The sequence below is a fragment of the Muntiacus reevesi genome, chromosome 3 (genome assembly GCF_963930625.1).
Source record: "Muntiacus reevesi chromosome 3, mMunRee1.1, whole genome shotgun sequence".
In the NCBI taxonomy this organism is placed as follows: domain Eukaryota; kingdom Metazoa; phylum Chordata; class Mammalia; order Artiodactyla; family Cervidae; genus Muntiacus; species Muntiacus reevesi.
The window spans coordinates 97059585-97079589 of record NC_089251.1 but is presented as its reverse complement, the minus strand read 5'-3'; the positions used below and the strand labels follow the sequence as shown (position 1 = coordinate 97079589).

Here is a 20005-nt window from a genome sequence, read left to right as displayed (position 1 = left end):
GGAAAGACCATAACCTTGACTATATGGACCTTTCTGGACAAAGTGATATCTTTGCTTTTTAGTACACTATCTAGGTTGTGTTCCAAATATTGCATGGGACTTGGACTAAAAAAAATCATTTATCTGGAATTCAAATTTAACTGGAATCTAGTATTTTTATTTCCTAATCCAACAATGCAAGCCAATGAGGTACAGGAAGCATTTCATGGAAATCCACATGACAACTCACGCATATACGCATGTATGTGCACACATATATGCTCAGTTATGTGCAACTCTTTGCAGCCCCATGGACCGTAGCCTGCCAGGCTCCTCGTCCATGAGAATTCCCAGGCAAGAATACTAGAGTGGACTGCCATTTCCTTCTTCAGGGGATCTTCCCAACTCAAGGACTGAACCCATGTCTCCTGTGTCTTGGCAGGAGATTCTTGACAGGTAGATTCTCTCCCACTGAGCCACCTGGGAAGCCCAATAGAAATACCTTTAAAGAGACACAGCTCTTTATTCACACACACATCAGACCACAAAATGCAGGTAATAATTCTTTAATGTGATTCACGTTATTTTGATGACATTCAGGCAAACTCAGATTCACAATTATTGGCCTCATTGGCTACTTTTATTTGTGTAATGGCTGAGGCCAGCTGCATGATAGGGATCTTGGGTTTGAGCTGAAGTTTTAGAAGCCTTGTCTCTTGAAGTACTTGGCTCGTGCAAGGACATCGTTGCAGAAGTCACAGCTCAGGTCCTGGCTGCTTCGGATGTAGCCAGCACCTCCCGTGTAGGCACAGAGTCCACCTAGAATTTGTGATGTTGGTTAATGCTGACCCCACAGCCCTTCACTGTGGCAGGGTGCTCAGCAGTTAACTCAAATTCTCTTTCTGAGTTGCTTTTCAGGAGGCAACTGAGGTTTGAGGGAATTGGATTCAACATATTACATTGCATTCCTGTTAATTTCACGCTGGGAAACCGACCCATGGGGAACACGCACCTCTCAGGTACTGGTCAGGGGTCCAGGTTGGGAACCTCCTCTGGATTTCTTTGATTCTCACAGTCAGGACTTCAGTCACTCGGGAAACCTTGGCCTCACTGATCCAGGATGTGGGGGCATAAAGACCAGGGTCCTGCAGGGAGAGAGGCAGTGGGTCTCGCAGCTTCCTGGGATCAAAGTTACTTTTTCATTTCCCTTCTTTTTCTCTCCTTCTCCTTTGGCAGAACCATTGCCACCTTCAATCTCCCCAAGGGTAAATAATAAAGCTACAAGTGTGGGCAAGGGCTTCAGAGTAATGGTGATGGACACAGCTGGAAACCAAAGGTGACACAGTGTAGGGACCAGTCTGATGCCCTCCTATAATGCTGCAAACACAACCCCCCTCATCCCCACAACAGGTAACTCTTCTTCCAGATAATCTGAACGTCTGAAGCTATTTCTGACTTTTCTTAGACACCATGTGCGTCTCACCCTACATAGGAGAAGTGTCTGACTCCGGGACATTATTTCTTCATCTTCAAGAGAGATGGCTCATCCTTTTCCCAAGAATGAGATTTTAGAAAGAAGGCAGAACAGGGCAGGAGAAATGGCGCTGGTGATAACATCACTAATGTTGTCCTCGGTCCCAGTTCTGCATTTTCCGACTGTCAGGTGACTTTGCAGCAATGACTCTGTCCTCGCAAATCCACTTGCTAACTTGTAAAGGATGGATGACTTGTCTTCCCTGACTCCCTCCAACCCCATCCGGGTGAGTCCCCAGATCAAAAGAAGATAAAGTATTTGAAAGCACTTCTAAATTGTCAATTGTCACATACTTTGGGGAGCCTGTTTAAAGGTCATTGAGGAACATGTTTTCCTAAAAGCTTAAATTATGACTGCAATACTTAAAGGTTTTTCAACAACTACAATAATGTGAAATACAAAGGAAAAAGCCTCATTGTCATCTTTGTCATCCCAGTTTCCCCAGCACAGAGTTAATTTAAGAGTGGAATTCAACAGTTCCCTGAAAGGTTCTATCTGGTTGTGAGTGATACTGGTCAGATCTTCACAACTAAGAATTGTGTAGACAGAAGACAAGGGAAAGACAAATTCAATATTTGTTGAATCCACCAAATATCAACTATTTTTTCACATTGTTTCACTGAATCTTCATAATGATTCTCTGAGATTGCATTTTGTTGATGAGGAAACTGAGAACCAGGGAGAGTAAGTGATTTATCCAAGGTCACATGGTTACAACACAACAGAGCAAGAATTCAGTCTGTGATCTCTCTCTTGCACCATCACCTAATTGGAAATCCAGAATAGGGTATGGTTGAAGAAACTGTGACTCTAAGCAAGGCAGAAGTGCTGGTTCCATCTCTCAGGCAGGGCTGGGCTCTTCCAGCTCCAGGGAGCACCTTTCACTCTGTATTCTATGAGACTGTGCTCCAGGGAAGCCATCGGCTACAATACATGTGAAGGAAATAAAAAGAGGGGAGGACTTCCCTGGTGATCTTGTTGTTCAGTCGCTAAGTCATGTCTTTGTGACTCCATGGAGCAGCACATCAGGCTTTCCTCTCCTTCACCATGTCCCAGAGCTTGCTCAAACTCATGTCCATTGAGTCAGTGATGCCATCCAACCATCTCATCCTCTGCCACCCCCTTCTCCTCCTCTCCTTAGTCTTTCCCAGCATCAGTCTTTCCCAATGAGTTGGCTCTTCGAATTAGGTGGTCAAAGTATTGGAGCTCCAGCTTCAGCATCAGTCCTTCCAATGAATGTGTGTGTTAGTCACTCAGTCGTGTCTGACTCTTTGTGGACCCATGGACTGTAGCCCACCAGGCTCCTCTGTCCATGGACTTCTCCAGAGAAGAATACTGGAGCAGGTTGCCATTTCCTTCTCCAGGGAATCTTCCTGATTGAGGAATCAAACCCAGGTCTCCTGCATTGCAGGCAGATTCTTTACCATCTGAGCTGCCGGGGAGTTCCATTGAATATTCAGGGTTAATTTCCTTTAGGAATGACTGGTTTGATCTCCTTGCTAACCAAGGGACTCTCAAGAGTCTTCTCCAGCACCAGAGTTTGAAAGCATCAATTCTTTGGCTCTCTGTATTCTTTATGGGCCAACTCTCACATCCATACATAATTATTGGCAAAAACCATAGCTTTGACTATACAGACTTTGTCAGTATAGTGACACCCCTGCTTTTTAATATGCCATCTAGGTTTGTCATAGCTTTTCTTTCAAGGAGCAAGCATCTTTTAATTTCATGGCTACAGTCACCATCTGCATTGATTTTGCAGCCCAAGGGAATAAAGTCTGTCACTGTTTCCATTGCTTCCCCATCTATTTGCCATGAAGTGATGGGACCAGATACCATGATCTTAGTTTTTTGAATGCTGAACTTTTTGAACGTTGAATTCCCTGGTGATCCAGTGGCTTAAACTCCATGCTCCCAATGCAAGGAAGCCAGATTCAATCCCTGGTCAGGGAACTAGATCCCGCAACTAACTAGATGTGCAACTAAGACCCAGCACAACTAAATAAATAAATATAAGTAAATATTTCTTAAAAAATTCACAAATGTGAAGGAACCCCTTGGTGGTGAGAAGTGACATATGAGGTATAATGACTGATGGCAGGTTACCTGTACCACCTTGACTCTATCACCCACACCATCCACATTGGCCAGGACGTTGCTGCCATGAGACTGGCTGGACAAGACACCAGCGATCACAGCAGGGTCCACGCAGTACTTCTGGCCAACAGTACGCATGACAGGCCGATATCTCAGGAGGGACGGCATGTCTATTTCAGCCAGCCTTTCAGAAGCACGAACTCCTACAGCAAACATAGAAGGAAGGAGGCAGGTTGAGGTGATTTATGCTGAAACAGGAACTCAAGAGGGGAGAGAAAATACACTCCAGGGACCCGGGCAGTGGTCTAGGACTGAGAAGTCCAAGTTTTGGTCTGAAATCTCTGATGGCCGTTCCTAGCCCTGAAGTTGTAATTCTCTTTCTCTGAAGTGGAGTCACTATGCCCAGAGACGTTCCCTTTGTGCTCCTTGGATGGGCTCTCCGGGGCTGCTCTGCCCATCTGGGTAATTCCACAGGCACACGCAGCACTGGCCCCTGAGCATCCCAGAGGGACCCAGGAAAACCAGCTCCCACACACACGGAATACGAGAGAAAAGTTCTCCCAACCCTTCAAGGAGTCCTCAGAGAGTTTCCCTGACAGGTATGCTCACCCCTGCCCGCCTTTCTACCCTAAAATGACACCCAGAAAGCATGTGAGCTCAAACTTTTATGAAATAATGAGAAATGACAAAATGAAGATCAGTACTAGTTTACCTGGCTAGTCCACTTTACTGGTTTCACAAGCACTCTCATCCACCTTACAGTAGGTGCTATACTTCCAGGGGACACTGAGGAGAACTGGGTGATTTGCTGAAGCCCCAGAACCAGACACTCAGACAAGCTCTGGGGACCCCACATCTAGTACCCCCTTCACCACTCCACCAGGTGGGGCTGTGGGAGGCAGCGGGGACCTGAAGGATATGGTGAAAGGATCAAAACTGTGGGAAAGGACAGAGAGGCATAGGGTGGCCTCCTGAGGGAAGCGTCAGAGTCCTGGGGAAGACATCCTTGCTGAAAGGAGTCACCTTCTGAGAGAAAGAGGAAGAATAAGAGGAAGGCAGGGTGGACAGAAAGATGATGAATACCGCAGTAGCTCAGGCCTTGACGCCTTCCGATGCCACAAGATGCCCCAGGGGTGTGGAGGGTCCGGATGTCTCCATAGCATCCCCAACTGCTGCTTTCCGATGAACCTACAAATGAATCAAGTGTCAGTCTGAGACACTGAACTAGGAGTTCTGATCCTACTTCTGTCCATTACGAAGTGATATTAATAAAAATAACCAAACAAAAATCAGTGACAGTAGAAATCACTCAGCCATGGAAAGCATTCTGAAATTTATAGTATGGCGACTAAGTGATTACAGAAACTAGTGTCTCACCTCTTCTTCCATGGACTTCAGGAACAGTTGGAGTTATAATCCTTGCAAACCTCTGGAGCTAAACAGTGCTGTTGGGTAGGTGTCTTGGAATCAAAGCAGAGATCCTGTGTTCCCTATAAGCTGGTCCTCATCTCGTGTCTTAGGTGAACCCTCAGAGCTTCTCTCTCATACTCCTAACTCTGTAGTCCGGTGAGATACTTGTGCTTGCTCTGGAGAAACACATAGTATGAAGCCTGATCTCCCTGAGATTTCAACCAGAGTCAAAGTGAAGACACAGCTGGTAGATTGGACCAGAGTTGGCTTCCCCTGCTCTAGGGCACACTTCTAGGTGGGAGCCTAAGACAGCAAAGAGGGGAGGATGCATTGTGAGGTCTGGGACCAGGTCTCTGCACCAGGCTTCCTCTGCCCTCTTCCTTTCTCTCTGTGCCCTTCCGTCTCTCTCTCTAACTCCCATTCCAGCCACTGGAGGGATGAGCATTCCCTAGAATTTATAGTTCACATCAGGAGGGCACATGAGCCAGCAACAAGTTACCTACAGAGAGCAGAAGACTGCCCCTTGACAGAATCATCTCACTGATGTAAGCTTGTAAGAACTTCACATTAGATTACTCTTTTTTATTTAATCTTTAACTAAACTGGATCATGTCATCAAATCTTCATGATATGCAGATTTGGGGAAGTATATCTGTGTACTGTAAGTTTGTGTGCTAAGTCGCTCAGTCATGTCTGACTCTTTGCAACCCCATGGACTGTAGCCTGCCAGGCTCCTCTGTCCATGGGATTCTCCAGGCAAGAATACTGGGGTGGCTTGAAGATCTTCCTCCAGATCTTCCCAATCCAGGGATTGAACCTGTGTCTCTCATGTCTCCTGTACTGGCTGAAGGGTTCTTTACCACCAGCACCACCTGGGAAACCCACTGTAGGTTTATGTAAATGCATTTTAAAGTTCCAATTTCTTATTAAGAGCTTCATGGGGTTGACATCTGAAAATACAGGTATTTTAGAATAAATACTACTTTAAAAATTTTCAATGAGTAACCTAAGAGAAATGAGGAAATGAAATGACTTGATGTTTTATGAGTGTACTAAAAATTATATAAGCCAACATTTTCTTGTTTATTTTTTAATCAGTGCACTTTTATCTTTATAATTGGTGACAAATACCCTTAATAGTAGTTGGTTGTCTTACTCATTATTCCTTGCCCTGTAGCCTCTTCCTAGTCACATTATATGATATGCTCCCCAAAGTTCCTTTTGTTTCTCTTGTAACAGTCTTTATTTTAAAGTCTATTTTGTCTGATGTGAATATTGCTACTCCAGCTTTCTTTTGATTTTCATTTGCATGGAATACCTTTTTCCATCCTTTCAGTTTCAGTCTGTATGTTTTCCTAGATCTGAAATGGGTCACTTGTAGATAACATCTGTACGGATCTTGTGTTTGTATTCATTCACCCAGTCTGTGTCTTTTGGTTGGAGCATTTAATCTATTTATGTTAAAGGTAACTATCAATACGTAGGGCTTCTCTGGTGGCTCAGCGATAAAATAATCCACTTGCAATCCACTTGCAAGTATTCTTGCCTGGAGAATCCCATGGACAGAAGAGCCTGGCAGGCTGCAGTCGATGTGGTTGCAAGAGTTGGACACGACTTAGCTACTGAATCACCACCACCACCATGTTCTTACTACCATTTTGTTAATTGTTTTGGATTTGTTTTTGTAGCTCCTTTTTGTTCCCTTCCTCTTTTGTTCTCTTCTACTGTGATTTTTTTTTACCAACTTTAGTGTTGTGTTTAGATTCCTTTTTCTTTTTTGTGTGTGTACCTACTGTAGATTTATGGTTTGCAGTTACCATGAGATTTTGATATAGCAGTATATAAACAAGATTATTTTAAGTTGCTGTCTTCTAATTTCAGATGCATTTCCAATATCCTGCGTTTGTGCACTCCTTTTCTCACACTTGCTGGTTCTGATATCATATTTGTGTACAGATGATTTCCTACCTTTACTGTATGTTTGCCTTTACAGGTGAGCTTTTTTATTTGTAATTTTTTTTTCTAGTTGTGGCCTTCTCTTCTCCACCTAGAGAAGTTCTTTTAGGATTTGTTGCCAAGTTGGTCTGATGGTGCCAAATTCTTTTGTCTGTAAAGCTTTTGATTTCTTTGTTTGATCTGAATGAGAGCCTTGCTGGGTAGAGTATTCTTGGTTGTAGTTTCTTCCCTTTCATCACTTTAAATATATCATGCCCTTCTAGCCTGAAGAGTTTCTGCTGAGAAATCAGCTGATAATCTTATGTGAGTTCCCTTATACATTATTTGTTACTATTCCCTTATTGCTTTTAGTATTTTTTCTTTGTCTTTAATTTTTGTCAGTTTGATTACTATATGTTAGCAGCATATTCCTCCATAGACTCTGCTATTTCTGGACTTGAGTTACTGCTTCCTTTCCCATGTTAGGAAAGTTTTCAGCTATTATCTCTTTAAATATTTTCTCAGGTCCTTTCTCTTGCTTTCTCTTCTCTTTTTAGGACCCCAATAATGTGAATGTTGGTGCATTAAATGTTTTCACAGAGATTTCTTAGACAGTTCTCATTTGTTTTCATTCTTTTTTCTTTATTCTGTTCTGCAGCAGTGATTTCCACTATTCTGTCTTCCAGCTCACTTATCTGTTCTTCTGCCTCATTTATTCTGCTATTGATTCCTTCTAGTGTATTTTTCATTTCAGTTATTGTATTGTTCACCTCTGTTTGCTCTTTATTTCTTCTAGGTCTTTATTAAACATTTCTTGTATCTTCTTGATCTGTGCTGCCATTGTTTTTCCAAGGTCTTGGGTCACCTTTCTTATCATTACTGTGAATCCTTTTTCAGGTAGATTGCCTATTTCCACTTCACTCCACTTCAGTTGTTCTTCTGGGGTTTTATCTTGTTCCTTCATCTGGAACATACTCCTCTGCTGTCTAATTTTGTCTAACTTTCTGTGATTGCAGTTTCTGATTTGTAGGCTGCAGGAATGTAGTTCTTGCTGTCTGCCCCCTGGTGGATGAGGCTGAGAGGCTTGTGCAAGCTTCCTGGTGGGAGGAACTGGAACCTGACCACTGGTGAGTGGAATTGGGTCTTGTCCTTCTGGTGGTGGATAGGGATGTGTCAAGGAGTATAGTTTGTCAGACAGCTGTGTGCTCAGGATAACTCTAAACAGCCCGTCTGCTGATGGGTGGGGCTCTGTTCCCACTCTGTTGGTTGTTTGGCCTGAGGCCTCCCAGAATTGGAGCCTACCAGCTGTTGAGTGGGGCCAGGTCTTGGTGAGAAAATGGTGGCCTCCAAGAGGGCTCATGCCAAGAACTGCAGCCACTAGTATCCTTGTCTTCACAATGAGCCACTCCCCCTACCTCCACAAGAGACCATCCAATGCTAGCAAGTAAGTCTGACCCCATCTCTGATGAGGTCACTGCATTTTACCCTGATTCCTGGTGTGCACGAGACCTTATGTACACCCTCAAGAGTGGAGTTTCAGTTACCCCAGTCCTGTGAAATTCCTGCAATCAAACCCCACTGACATTCAAAGGCAAATTCATCAGGGGTTCCTCCTCCCATTGACAGACTCCTAAGCTGGGGACCCTGACATGGGCTCAGAATTTTCATTCCAGGTGAGAGAACTTTGGTGGACTGATTATTTTCCAGCTTGTGGGTCACCCACCTGGCGTGTATGGGATTTGATTTTATCAGATTGTGCCCCCCCATCTCATTGAGGCTCCTTCTTTGTCTTTGGATGTAGGATATCTTTTTTGATAGGTTCTAGCATTTTTTTGTTGATGCTTGTTCAGCAATTAGTTGTGATTTTGGTGTTTCCGTAAGAAGAGGTGAGCTCACATCCTTCTATTCCACCATCTGTCTCCTCTTCCCTAGTTTCTTATGGTCCCAAATTCCTTGTAAAATTTTTTAAAAGTACTTCTTGAATTTGTGGGTCAAGAAAGAAAGGAATGAATGTAAAGCTGGCCCCATTTGAAAAATTTTTAAATTTCAGATCCAGGAAAAAAAAATTTGCTTCTCTTAAGACACTATGCTTCCTCTTTTTCTTTGTCAAAAAACATGACCTTTTCCTCTTTGCCCCAGTTGCAAGGAACCTTAGGACCAAATCTGAAATTCAAGCATGGCAACAATGTCAGCCTCAGTGGTTAACTGAGTCACATCTCCTTGATCCCCAAAATGCTAGTTTTCTGTTGAATTACATTAGTTTTACAGTGGTAAATCACCTTAATCCTTCTGTAGAAATATATGGCCTATTAACAAATTCAGTAAGTACTTTTGGTGAAAGAATTTTTATAGAGGAACAGTGAGCATTGTTCAATGGTATAGATTTAAAGTCTGGCCTCAAGCGGTGCTGCTGTAAGCCCACCCCTCATTCTGGAGAGCTCCCTCCTTTTGTGAGGCATCTGGGAAGAGACTGTGATGGCTGTTACCAACCCCAGGATTTGTTGAACAGCTTGAACAGTTGAACAGTTTTTTCCCCACTGCAGTTTTAAGTATCAGAAACACCACTGTATTCCCATGCTTATCTCTCCCATCTCCAGGGTCATTTGGGGAAACGGAGCACACTCACCTGTAAGGACAAGGAGGCCCAGGAGCAGCCACAACACAGACATATCAATGACTTGGCTCCACAGGTCCTGAAGGGATTTTTAAATAGAAATTAGCTTGAAGATGTGAAAATATCAATTGTCATGATAACACTATGTACTGTTTCTATGGAAAGGTGTGAAAAGAATGAAGTGTCCCTTCAGACAGTGTCCCTATGTCTGAATAAGAAAATTAATTATTGGAGTCAGAATGAAATAAGTTGAACTGGGACTTGTGCTCCATCTGTCCTTTTAATTAAAAGTGATGAGGCTCCTGCTCAGCCCACAGAGACTCAAGATACTGTCAGGCTACAGAATACTTTCAATACTTGATTCTTTCAAGAAACCAAGATACTCTGATTCTCAACATGGAGAAACATGCTGACCTGACCACAGATCTTGAAAAGGAAATTTCTGATGTTTCTGCCTTGCCCTAGTAGCCTCCTCATTATCAAAATATAATTGCCAAAAGGAGAATTTTATATTAGTGGTTCATTTACTTGGGGTCTTTTTCCTTTAGGTTAGAGGAAAGGTTACACTTTCCTCAGTGCCTTGCCATTGTCTTTGCTTTAAGAAGGATCTGGCTGTTCACTGCAGCACTATTTACAATAACTAGGACATGGAAGCAACCTAGATGTCTATCGACAGACGAATGGATAAAGAAGATGTAGTACATATACACAATGGAATCTTATTTGAGTCAGTTCTGATGAGGTGGATGAACCTAGAGCCTATTATACAGAGTGAAAAAGTCAGAAAAAGAAAAACAAATATTTTATGTTAATGCACATATATGGACTCTAGAAAGATAGTACTGATGATCCTACTTTCAGGGCAGCAAAGAAGACACAGACAGAAAGAACAGACTTTTGGAAACAGTGGGAGAAGGAGAGGGTGTGATGATTTGAGAGAATAGCATTGAAACATGCATTACCATATGTAAAATAGATAGCCAGTGGGAATTTGTTGTATGATGCAGGGAACCCAAAACCAGTGCTCTGTAACAACCTAGATGGGTGGGATGGAGAGGAAGGTGGGAGGGATGTTCAAGAGGGAAGGGCATATGTATACCTATGGCTGATTCATGTTTATGGATGGCAAAAACCATCATAATATTATAAAGTAATTATCCTCTAATTAAAAAATAAAAATAAAGAAGAAGCTGGAAGACATTCCCACTCCTCTAAGCCCCTAGCCTGGGCATCTCAAACCCCTTTGGTCTCCTTGAGCCATGTTCCCTGTTCTCTCTCTGCCTAGGCAAGAACAGACCTGGGCCAGAGCCTGGGGATACCAATAAGCAGGCTATTTCTGCCAGTAAAGTTAAACCCGCATGAAGTCAGGTCATGGTCAGAGTCCAGGACTGAATTCATAGTGGGCTCGGCAGACAAGAGATCAGACAACTGATCACCATTAGGCACTTGCTCTCAAGTTCATTCTCATCCCAACCATTATTCCAATCATCTTCTTCATGTATAAAGAGCCCTGGTTCCCCTAGTAGCTACTGAATGAACACACAAATGCCACCCAGGACAAATTGTTGTTGACCCCAGGGAATGCCTAAAGAGCCAGCCACCTGCCCCAAAGCCTCCACTTTCCACCAACCCCTCCCACCGCAAGCTCCTCCCATCATCTCCCTTGGTAAGCTGAGCTTGGCTACCATCATTTTGATTTATTACTATCATTACAAGTAGAGTGTGAGTATAAATATGTACTCAGCACTTTTGTAGTGCTCTTTTCATCTTTTTTTGTTTGAAAGTTAGTCGTTTGGGCAGTTCCTTCTAAACACCCGGGATGAGAATATGTCCCAAGATGAAGAAGAGGTATTAAGAAAGTTATTGGAACAAACAAAAGCCATGCTTCTCATTTTTCTTCCCTACAAAATCGAGACGGTCTATTTGATTTCCCTTAGCTGAGCAGAAAATGTCGTGCTCAGTCCAAAACACCAGAAAGATACAGGAGCTTGGAATCTCAGCTGTGTCTGCAGGAACTCTCAGGTTCAGTCACCTGACAGGAATCAGCCACTGAGCCCCCAGCACTGCAAGAAAGAGGGCACTCTGGCCCAGGAGAAAGAATAAAGAGTCCTGTAGGTGCAGGAAAAGCTCAGAGTTTCATGAAAGTGCATCTTTACAGAGGCTTCTCACTGGCTTTCTGGAAAGGACACATCAGAAAAAAGCACTGCTTGCATCCAGTTGCTAAAGCCAGAGTATTTTGCTCTTTTTACTGCTTTTCCAAGGAGCAAAAATACTTCTTGGAAACCAAAGTAGAAGAACTTAGCTTTTATTGCAATATGAAAGCTTGTCTCATTTTCCAAGCATGGAACTAAATGTGTGTTGAGTACACTCTTGAATGCAAAGAGACTATGTAAACACACATGCCAGTGACTTAGGAACACAGAGTCACTTTCTTTTTTTGTTCCAATTATATCAGAAAGGAGCAAGAAGTGACAATAAGATGTCAACTCAGCTTAGTGAGCAACCCAAACTCTGTGACCCAACTTTCCAGGTGCCAAAAAGTGGTCCATGTTCAGAAAAGAGTGTTGAGGCGTCACTGGAGTGTATGTGAGGACTGTCCACAAGTCACCCAGGACTGATCTGGTCATACCCTGTGGCTTCCACCACTTGGAACAACTATCAAAGTGTCCAGTCAGTTGTGATGCCAAGCATGTCAACCCTCTGCTCCCTTCCTGAGAGCAAAACAGTGACAGACAGCATGGGGGTGTCAAACTGGGGAGTGCCCTGGAAACTGACAACCTCAACACCCCTGGGAGCTAGTTTAGGTCCTGACAACCTCAACACCCCTGGGAGCTAGTTTAGGTCCTGGTGGCCTCCCCTCACCCTCCCTCCACTGAGCACTTTGTAATCCTTAAAGCAGGTTTGGATCTGTAAGGCATCATAGACCATTTCCTCCTCAGTTAAGCAACGTTTCTTGGAAAAGTGGAAATAAAGATCTTTGCACTTCTCTCACCAGAGAGCCCCCATCTGTTTTCCACAAATGTTCTCCCAGATGTCCCCATAAATCTTGAACCACAGGCATCCCCAGTCTTTGGGGCCTTCCAACCTGTCTGGAAAAGGTGCCATGTTAACATTCTAAGGTGCTGGGAGACGGAGGTGGCCCTGCCCCATCATGCCCCACCCCATTTGGTCCTGGGGGGATTGAGAACTTCTCTGTACACCCTGACCCTGGCTTTAATGCTGTCTCAGGTCTCTTGCCCGTGTGGACTGACAGGCCTTTCTACTGATAACAGCATCTGTACTGATACCATCTCCTCTCTTTCTCTCCCTCCTTGCACACTCCCACAGACTGCTATACACCAACAGGCCTTGAAATTAAAATAACAGCAATGACAGTCACACATAGAGAATGTTTCTGCCATTAGGATCATGTTTTCTTGAGTCAAACACAAGCCGCCTTCTAAGCTCACTTTTTGCAGAGTTGCATTTTCGCATGCTCTGTGAAAATATGTATTCTGTGAATTTGGACTGCTGAGCAAGGAACCAACCTGGAAGGTTCAAGCTCTTCTTTCCACTCTCTGCAGGCAAATCCTTTCCTGGTCGATAGAAATCTAGGAGGGAGTTCTTTCTATCCCTTTGGCCCTTGTGTTTGCTTTCCTCATTTTGCCTATCTGGGATTTCCAGAGTTGAGAACTCCAGGAAGTTTCTCTCCCAGTGCTGAGGATTTTCCCAGGAATATCCCATTCTTCTTTTTTTTTTTTTTTTTGCTACACTACACAGCATGCAGGATCTTAGTTCCCCAACCAGGGGTTGAATCCACTTCACCTGCAGTGGAAGCATGAAGTCTTAACCACTGGACCACCAGGGAAGTCTTAAGGAATATCCTATTCTGAACAACAATCAAGTCCAATAGACTGTGGTCTCTCTTTCTCCCAAAACTCTTGAAGCTTGTCCAGTCTTTGACTCTTGGACACTGCCAAGTTTATGCTGTTAGACTTGTTGGCCTTCGATCTTTCACAGCCTCCAGAGAAGACAGGAGTTTGTTATAGCAGCCTCACTTAAGGTGGGTGGGGTTACATCTGGAAAAATGGAAATACCTCTGTCTTTTGGCCTTGAATTCACAAAAGAAGACATCCCATTTGGCCCATCACAGTTCCTGTTAAATGCACACATATTTATGTTCTCCATTTTTGTCTCTTGCCCATGGTCCCTTCCCTTCTTTACTGGCTCAGCAGTAAAGAATCCCCCTGCCAATACAGGAATGCAGGTTTGATCTCTGGTCTGTAAAGATCCCCTGGAGTAGGAAATGGCACCCCACTCCAGTATTCTTGCCTGGGAGATCCCATGGACAGAAAATCCTGGTGGACTACAGTCCATGGGGTCGCAAAAGAGTTGGACAGAACTTAGCAACTAAACAACAACAAATCCAAAACTAACTGTTAATACATTTTTAATTAAAAGAAGTCTAAACATGTCTAAGTATTATTTAAAAAATCATTCTATCATCTATATAATCTTTTACCACTTGGGTTTTCCTTGCAAGCTTCTTGAGTTTTCTCTGACTCCAACTTTTCTTATTTACTTAGCAGCAGACTCACAATCATTATCAGTTTATCAATTTTTCATACAAAATAGGCCTGAGCAGGGTTCCACCACTCACCTGTCTTCAGTAAGCTCTTGTTCCTAGAACCCATCAGCCCATCTCCACTTATATAGAGTCCCTGGCCTGCTTCCTCTTTCAAAAAGTGTTGACTTCATCCTCTTGAGAAGAGAGTTATGGCTAAGTCTTACAAATTATAGTAATCATCAAAATAATTATAAAGACTTTGAACTTATATAGGGCCTTTTATTCAGGAATGTTCTGACATTTTGTAAACATTAATCAATTAGTTCCTGACCACACCTAAGAGGGCAGATCCTAGTTCTATTCACTTTGATACTTTCAGGTCCTACGTGTGTGGGTGCTCAGTATGTCTGATTCTTTTGTGACCCTATGGACTACAGCCCACCAGACTCCTCAGTCCATGGAGTTCTCCAGGCAAGAATACTGGAGTGGGTTGCCTTTCCTTCTCCAGTAGATTTTCCCAACCCAGGGATTGAACCCATGCCTCTCATGTCTCCTGCATTGCAGGTGGATGCTTTACTGCTGAGCTATTGGGAAAGCCCCTTCAGATCCTACACTTGTTTTTATTTTCACCAATTTCTGGGAATGGGGTCAGGTAAGAGAAGGAAGTAAGGAAGGGAAGAAGGAAGAAAGGGAGGGATGAATTGAATTGAATTTGGAGTATTAGAAGCTCTTATTTTTGGTGTGTATTTTAGGCAACAAGAGCCACGCCTTAGGTTGAATGATGCTCTTTTGTACTCATCCGATACTTACAGTTTGTTCCTAAATGTCTACCCCAATAAATACTTCGAGAGGGTTTATATGAAATTTCAAGGAAAGACTTTGTCCCAGATTGCCCAAGGGATGAATTTCGTAATTAAAAGAGGGCGCCTCCTGCATCGCCATACCCTATGCCCTATTTCTACTGAATGGCTTGATTGCCACCAAACAGCCTCACTGTTTGCTCTGTGCCTATGGACAGGCCCCTCCCTTTGAGGGAAACACCCTTGGGGACCGGATCGGCGTCTCCTTAGTCTTTACAACTCCAGCACCTGACACCTTGCCCAGCACCTATGAGATGCTCAACCCATGGAATAAGCAGCTTGCTCATTGGCTGACTTGCTGATCTGTCTCTTCTGCATCCCCTGCCTTTTCCCCAGCCCCCTACTCTGCCACAATTGGAATGTTGGCTCCATGAGGGCAGTGAACTTGGCAGCTTAATTCATGACTGAATCCTCAGATTCCAGATCGGAGTATGGCACATTGTAAGTGTGTATTCAGTAAATACTTGCTGAATCAGTCAACGCAGAAAGAGTTCCTTTAGTCTCACCCAGGTTCAGATCCAGTCTCCAACCCCACATCCTATCTTGGGTTCCATTTTGCCTGGAGGATATTTCAGCCTGAAAACAACTTGAGAGCAAAGCCTGGGTCTTTTTTCCTATATCATCTAAATGGCACCTAAGAGGTATTTGGCAGATGTTGCTGAAATGAATAAAAGAACCAATGGATTTTTATGACTTGGGGAAGTCACTATCTATGTCTCTATCTATGACCCAGACTTTGGAGACTCGGATTTCCTGGTTCTCTCCCTGGGGCAGAGATGGTGGGGTTACAAGAGGGCAGGGTCTTCTGAGTAAGCATCTAGACCCAGAGACCAAGAGTTCCTGATTTTCACATTTGTGGAGAGGGTGTGAGAACGCTGATCTCTCTGTTGTTGGCAGAGTTGGCATGAAAAGCAGGTAAATAGGGACTTCCCTAGTGATCCAGGGGTTAATACTTCACTTTCCAATGCAAGAAGTGCAATTTCAATCCTAATCAGGGAGCTGAGATCCCACATGCCTCATGGCCAAAAATACCAAAACATAAGACAGAAGCAATACTGTAATAAATTCAATGAAGACTTTAAAAATGGTCCACATCAAGAAAAACACTTTTTTTTAAAAAAGGAGATAAATAGCATACCCTATTATAAACCATATCCCTACCAAACCATAGAATCCTCTCTATTTTGTCTACCAAGGTCTAGCACACACCCATCACAACTCAAATTCATTAGAATGTGTGGAAATTTGGAAAAGCCCTGGGCTCATCTGTGAGGGCATCATGTCCCCAGGGCCCATTTAACCCAGTGCTGAAGGCGCATATCAGCATCCTGGAAGGCTCTCCCCTGGTTGGCAGCCCTCATGTTGCCTGGCAACAGCTCCACATAAATGATGCCCACTGATGCCCTCAGGCGTTGTTCAGTCTTCAGCAAGTCTTTATGGACAAACTTCCCTTCAAAGACCAGGCGGACACCCAGTAGGGAAGCTGGAGGAAGTATTGGAAAAATAGCTTGTTGAACTTGCTCTTAAGTGAGACTAAATAGAAACAGCTCAAGATATTCCCTGCCACACTTCTATAATTCTGACACCAATTCCACTGTGTGAGTTTTGTTCCATTCAAGTAGTTCTGTGACACCAGCTGAGTCTTACAATTTAACTCAATTCTGATACTATCTACCTGGAAATCAGATCCCGCAGATTAAGGTCTAAGTCCTATAAGACTGCCTTCTGCTCCCACTTCCAACTTCAGAAGCCAGTTGTAAGTTCAGGGTGCATCTGGACTTCTGACATATTGCTGTAGATCAGAGATGCCAATGACCTCTCCTTGGGTTCCATTAATTTGCTAGAAGGGTCATAGAACTCGAGAACTTTTTATTTACAAGATCATCAGTTTGTTATAAAAGGTGTAACTCAGGAACAGCCCTATGGATAAGATGCCCTAGGACAAGGGCTGGGGAAGGGATGCAGAGCTCCCCTTGTGCTGGGAACCCTCTCCCTGAACTCCACATGCTCACCAGCCCAGAAGCTCTACAACTCCTCTCCTTCTGGGTTTTATGAAGGCTTCGTTGCAGAGGTAGGATTGATTAAATCACTGATTATTGGTGACTGAGCTCAATCTTCAGCCCCTCTCCCCTCAGTGGGATTGGAAGTTCCAATCCTCTGATCACTTGATTGATTCCCTGGCAACCAGCCCCCATCCTTGGGGTCTTTCATTAAAATAACAAAAGACAACTTTATGGTTCTCATCACCGAGGAAATTCTGAGGGCTTTAGGCTTTGGGGGCTCTGTGTCTAGAAGGGAACAAATGGAGGGGCGGAGCTTGGAACCCAGGTTTAGGCTAAGAGCCAAACCTGTTTTACCCTAGATGCTGCTCCAGGTGGCATTCAATTCTTCTTTTTTTTAAAATATTTATGCTTATTTATTTGGCTGCGCTGTGTCTTGGATCTTCAATCCTTGTTGCAGCTTGCAAACTCTTAGATTCAGCATGCAGGATCTAGTTCCCTGACCCTAGTCTTAGCCACTGGACCACAAGGGAAGTCCCTTGGCAGCTCTTCCTGCCCTCTCCTGAGGCTGGTGTCAGACACACACTTGGGGTACAGTCTCACAGAATGTACCCCTTAGATACTGGGTGTGGCATACTCATTCTGTGGGTAGGATGAAGACGATTTTCCCGTTTCCATATACTGGAAGGATCTTTTTTGCTTTTCTAAGAACAAGGAAGAAACTGATCTGATCTGATGTGCACCTGTAGAATCTTTGCATTCATTTGAAGAGATCCTATAGTCATATAAGCCTTATTATCGCTCTTCCATGCATGCATGCAGTCGTGTCCGACTCTTTTAGACCCCATGGACTGTAGCCTGTGAGGCTCCTCTGTCCATGAGATTCTTCAGGTAAGAATATTGAAGTGGGTTGTCATGCCCTCCTCCAGGGTATCTTCCTGACCCAGGGACTGAACCTGCATCTCCTGCATTGCAGGTGGATTCTTTACCACTGAGCCACTGGGGAAGCCTGTTCTTTATCAAAGACTAGTCAAAACACCAGGAACAATAAAATCTATGCAAGCTTTTTTTCACACATTGAACACAGAATTTATGGATGATTTTTTTTTTCTATTTCTTTTCACAGTGTAGGCTGCCGTCCTCAGAAAGAAAGGTCTATACTCTCATTTCAAAAGTCCATATCTTCCAGTTTTCAATGAAGTCAATGTGAAGGAAAGCTATGATTGAAATTTCAGTCTAAGAAAAATTTGACTACCAAAACCTGTCGGATGGGAAAAGGTATCATGTCTAAATATGGTGCTGGTTGCTGCAAGGACAATTTGAAACCTAACTGCTTTTCTTGTCAGTGATTGCTGGCAGAAGAGAGGTATTTTGATCAATCTTGCTCACAAGAAGCCTCCTGCCAGCTCTAGAATTCAGAGAATTGTCTTGTTCTTAGTAGTCAAGCTCCAGTTCATTGAGAGGTACTTCCGTGCTTGTTTTTCTCTGGGGGAAAATCTTTTATTTTGCAAGCCTACTTTTAAAATCTTTGGCTTGACACATCCCTAAGTTATGAAGTCCCCTTGTGTGTTAAGAGCAATGATTTAATACCAGTTTACAAACATGTGAGTACCTATATAAATTCAGACATATAAACACATATTTTACTGGCTTTCCTCTTATACATAATAAAATCTCCAAGAAAAATACTTCTCAATTGTCAAAAACTTCTATTACATGGACCAGAAAAATTTTTTTGCCTGAAAGCATTAGGGAGATTGCCTATGAATGAAGGCTGGACCTTTAATTTGTTCTGATTACTTCTAGTTTTTATAAAGAAAAATAATAATTTGGCATTTGAATTATGAACCTGACATAGGCACTTTTGTGCATTTTCTATTTATATTCATATGATGCCTTTTCTCCAATAAGAGTGAAATAAAATATTGACCTTGTGTTAACAAAAAAAAAAATACAAAAGCAAGGCAAATAAAAAAATGCCTAGGCTGGTTATAGAGAAAAGCAATTCCAGGAAGCAAGTAACAACAATATCCCTTTCAAAGTATTTCTGTTCCTCCATTAAATGAGTATTTACTTAGTACCTGCAATGTGCCAACCACTGGGTTTATGCCAGGAATAAAATATTTAATAAGACACAGCCTCTGCCCTCAAGAAGTTCACTGCCATTTATTTGCTGATGATTTTCTGACCTCTGTAGGACTAAGAGGCTAAACTGCTGGCTCCTCCTGGAGCCAACATCCAGCCTTTCATGTACAAGTCATAAAACTCCATAGAATTTATTAGCCAGCCTATAACACACTGACGAAGTAACTCTGAGTTCTTTGTCCACAGGCATGGAAGTGTGAGACCAATGAAACTGTCGTATTCAGGAACCAATAAAATTCTTAGATGCTGTGACTCATGCAATTTGTGTCAAATAGCCCAAATGTGGGAACCTACCCAAGGGATCACCCAGTCATACCTCACAGTGATGGGTCACTTCCCAGGGTATCAGATACTTTCACATGTGCTGTTGTAGTGCCCTTGTGATGAATTGTTGCTGTTGTTGTTTAGTCACTAAGCAGACATCATCATCACCCTTATTTTATGGTTGCGGAGACTGTAATATAACAATAATGAAACGGTTTATTCAGATGACCACATCAGCATGGGGGCAGAGGTCAGGTAAGGTGGACTTGTTTGCCTTCAACCTTATATCCTATAACTCTTCAGAGAAGATAGAGACCCTTTCTTAAATTTAATGGCATCTCTGAGGACTACCGTGATTTAGGAACCTGCATCAGTCAAGGCCACAGAAAGTTGCTTATTACGAGCAGAACACTTGCTCATGGTGGTTGTATAGAGGTGACATCCTCCAGTGGTGGCTGAGATCCAGGGGTATGATGCATCCCTAGCAAGGCCGGGGAGGTTGCCTTTGATCAGGGAATGCCATTGATCAGGTCTGGGAACGGAGCTCTGTGCCCCATATCTCGGGGATTTGCATTCAGGAATGGAGGACATTAGATGCTCTGAGCATGGAGCTCCCAGGGG

The 20005-nt window shown here is 43.3% G+C and overlaps 1 protein-coding gene across 1 annotated transcript; it reads right to left on the bottom strand.

The window, feature by feature from the left end:
• Positions 1-679: 679 nt before the first annotated feature.
• Positions 680-19463, bottom strand: LYG1 (lysozyme g1). The gene is made up of 6 exons (XM_065927435.1): positions 19437-19463; positions 9582-9648; positions 4694-4798; positions 3620-3813; positions 992-1124; positions 680-798 (listed from the first exon to the last, which is right to left on the bottom strand). Exons 2-6 carry the CDS (start codon positions 9622-9624, stop codon positions 680-682), a joined length of 594 nt encoding a protein of 197 aa, XP_065783507.1. The 5' UTR covers positions 9625-9648; positions 19437-19463.
• Positions 19464-20005: the final 542 nt, after the last annotated feature.

What these genes read in the sequence shown, in the direction of transcription:
- LYG1 (XM_065927435.1), bottom strand. Translation starts at nt 9,624, where the DNA reads ATGTCTGTGTTGTGGCTGCTCCTGGGCCTCCTTGTCCTTACAG. An exon ending in ATAGAGTCAAGGTGGTACAG is followed by an intron (nt 1,125 to 3,619) that starts GTAACCTGCCAT and finishes CTCTCCCTGCAG; the next exon opens with GACCCTGGTCTTTATGCCCC. An exon ending in CCCTGACCAGTACCTGAGAG is followed by an intron (nt 799 to 991) that starts GTGCGTGTTCCC and finishes CACAAATTCTAG; the next exon opens with GTGGACTCTGTGCCTACACG.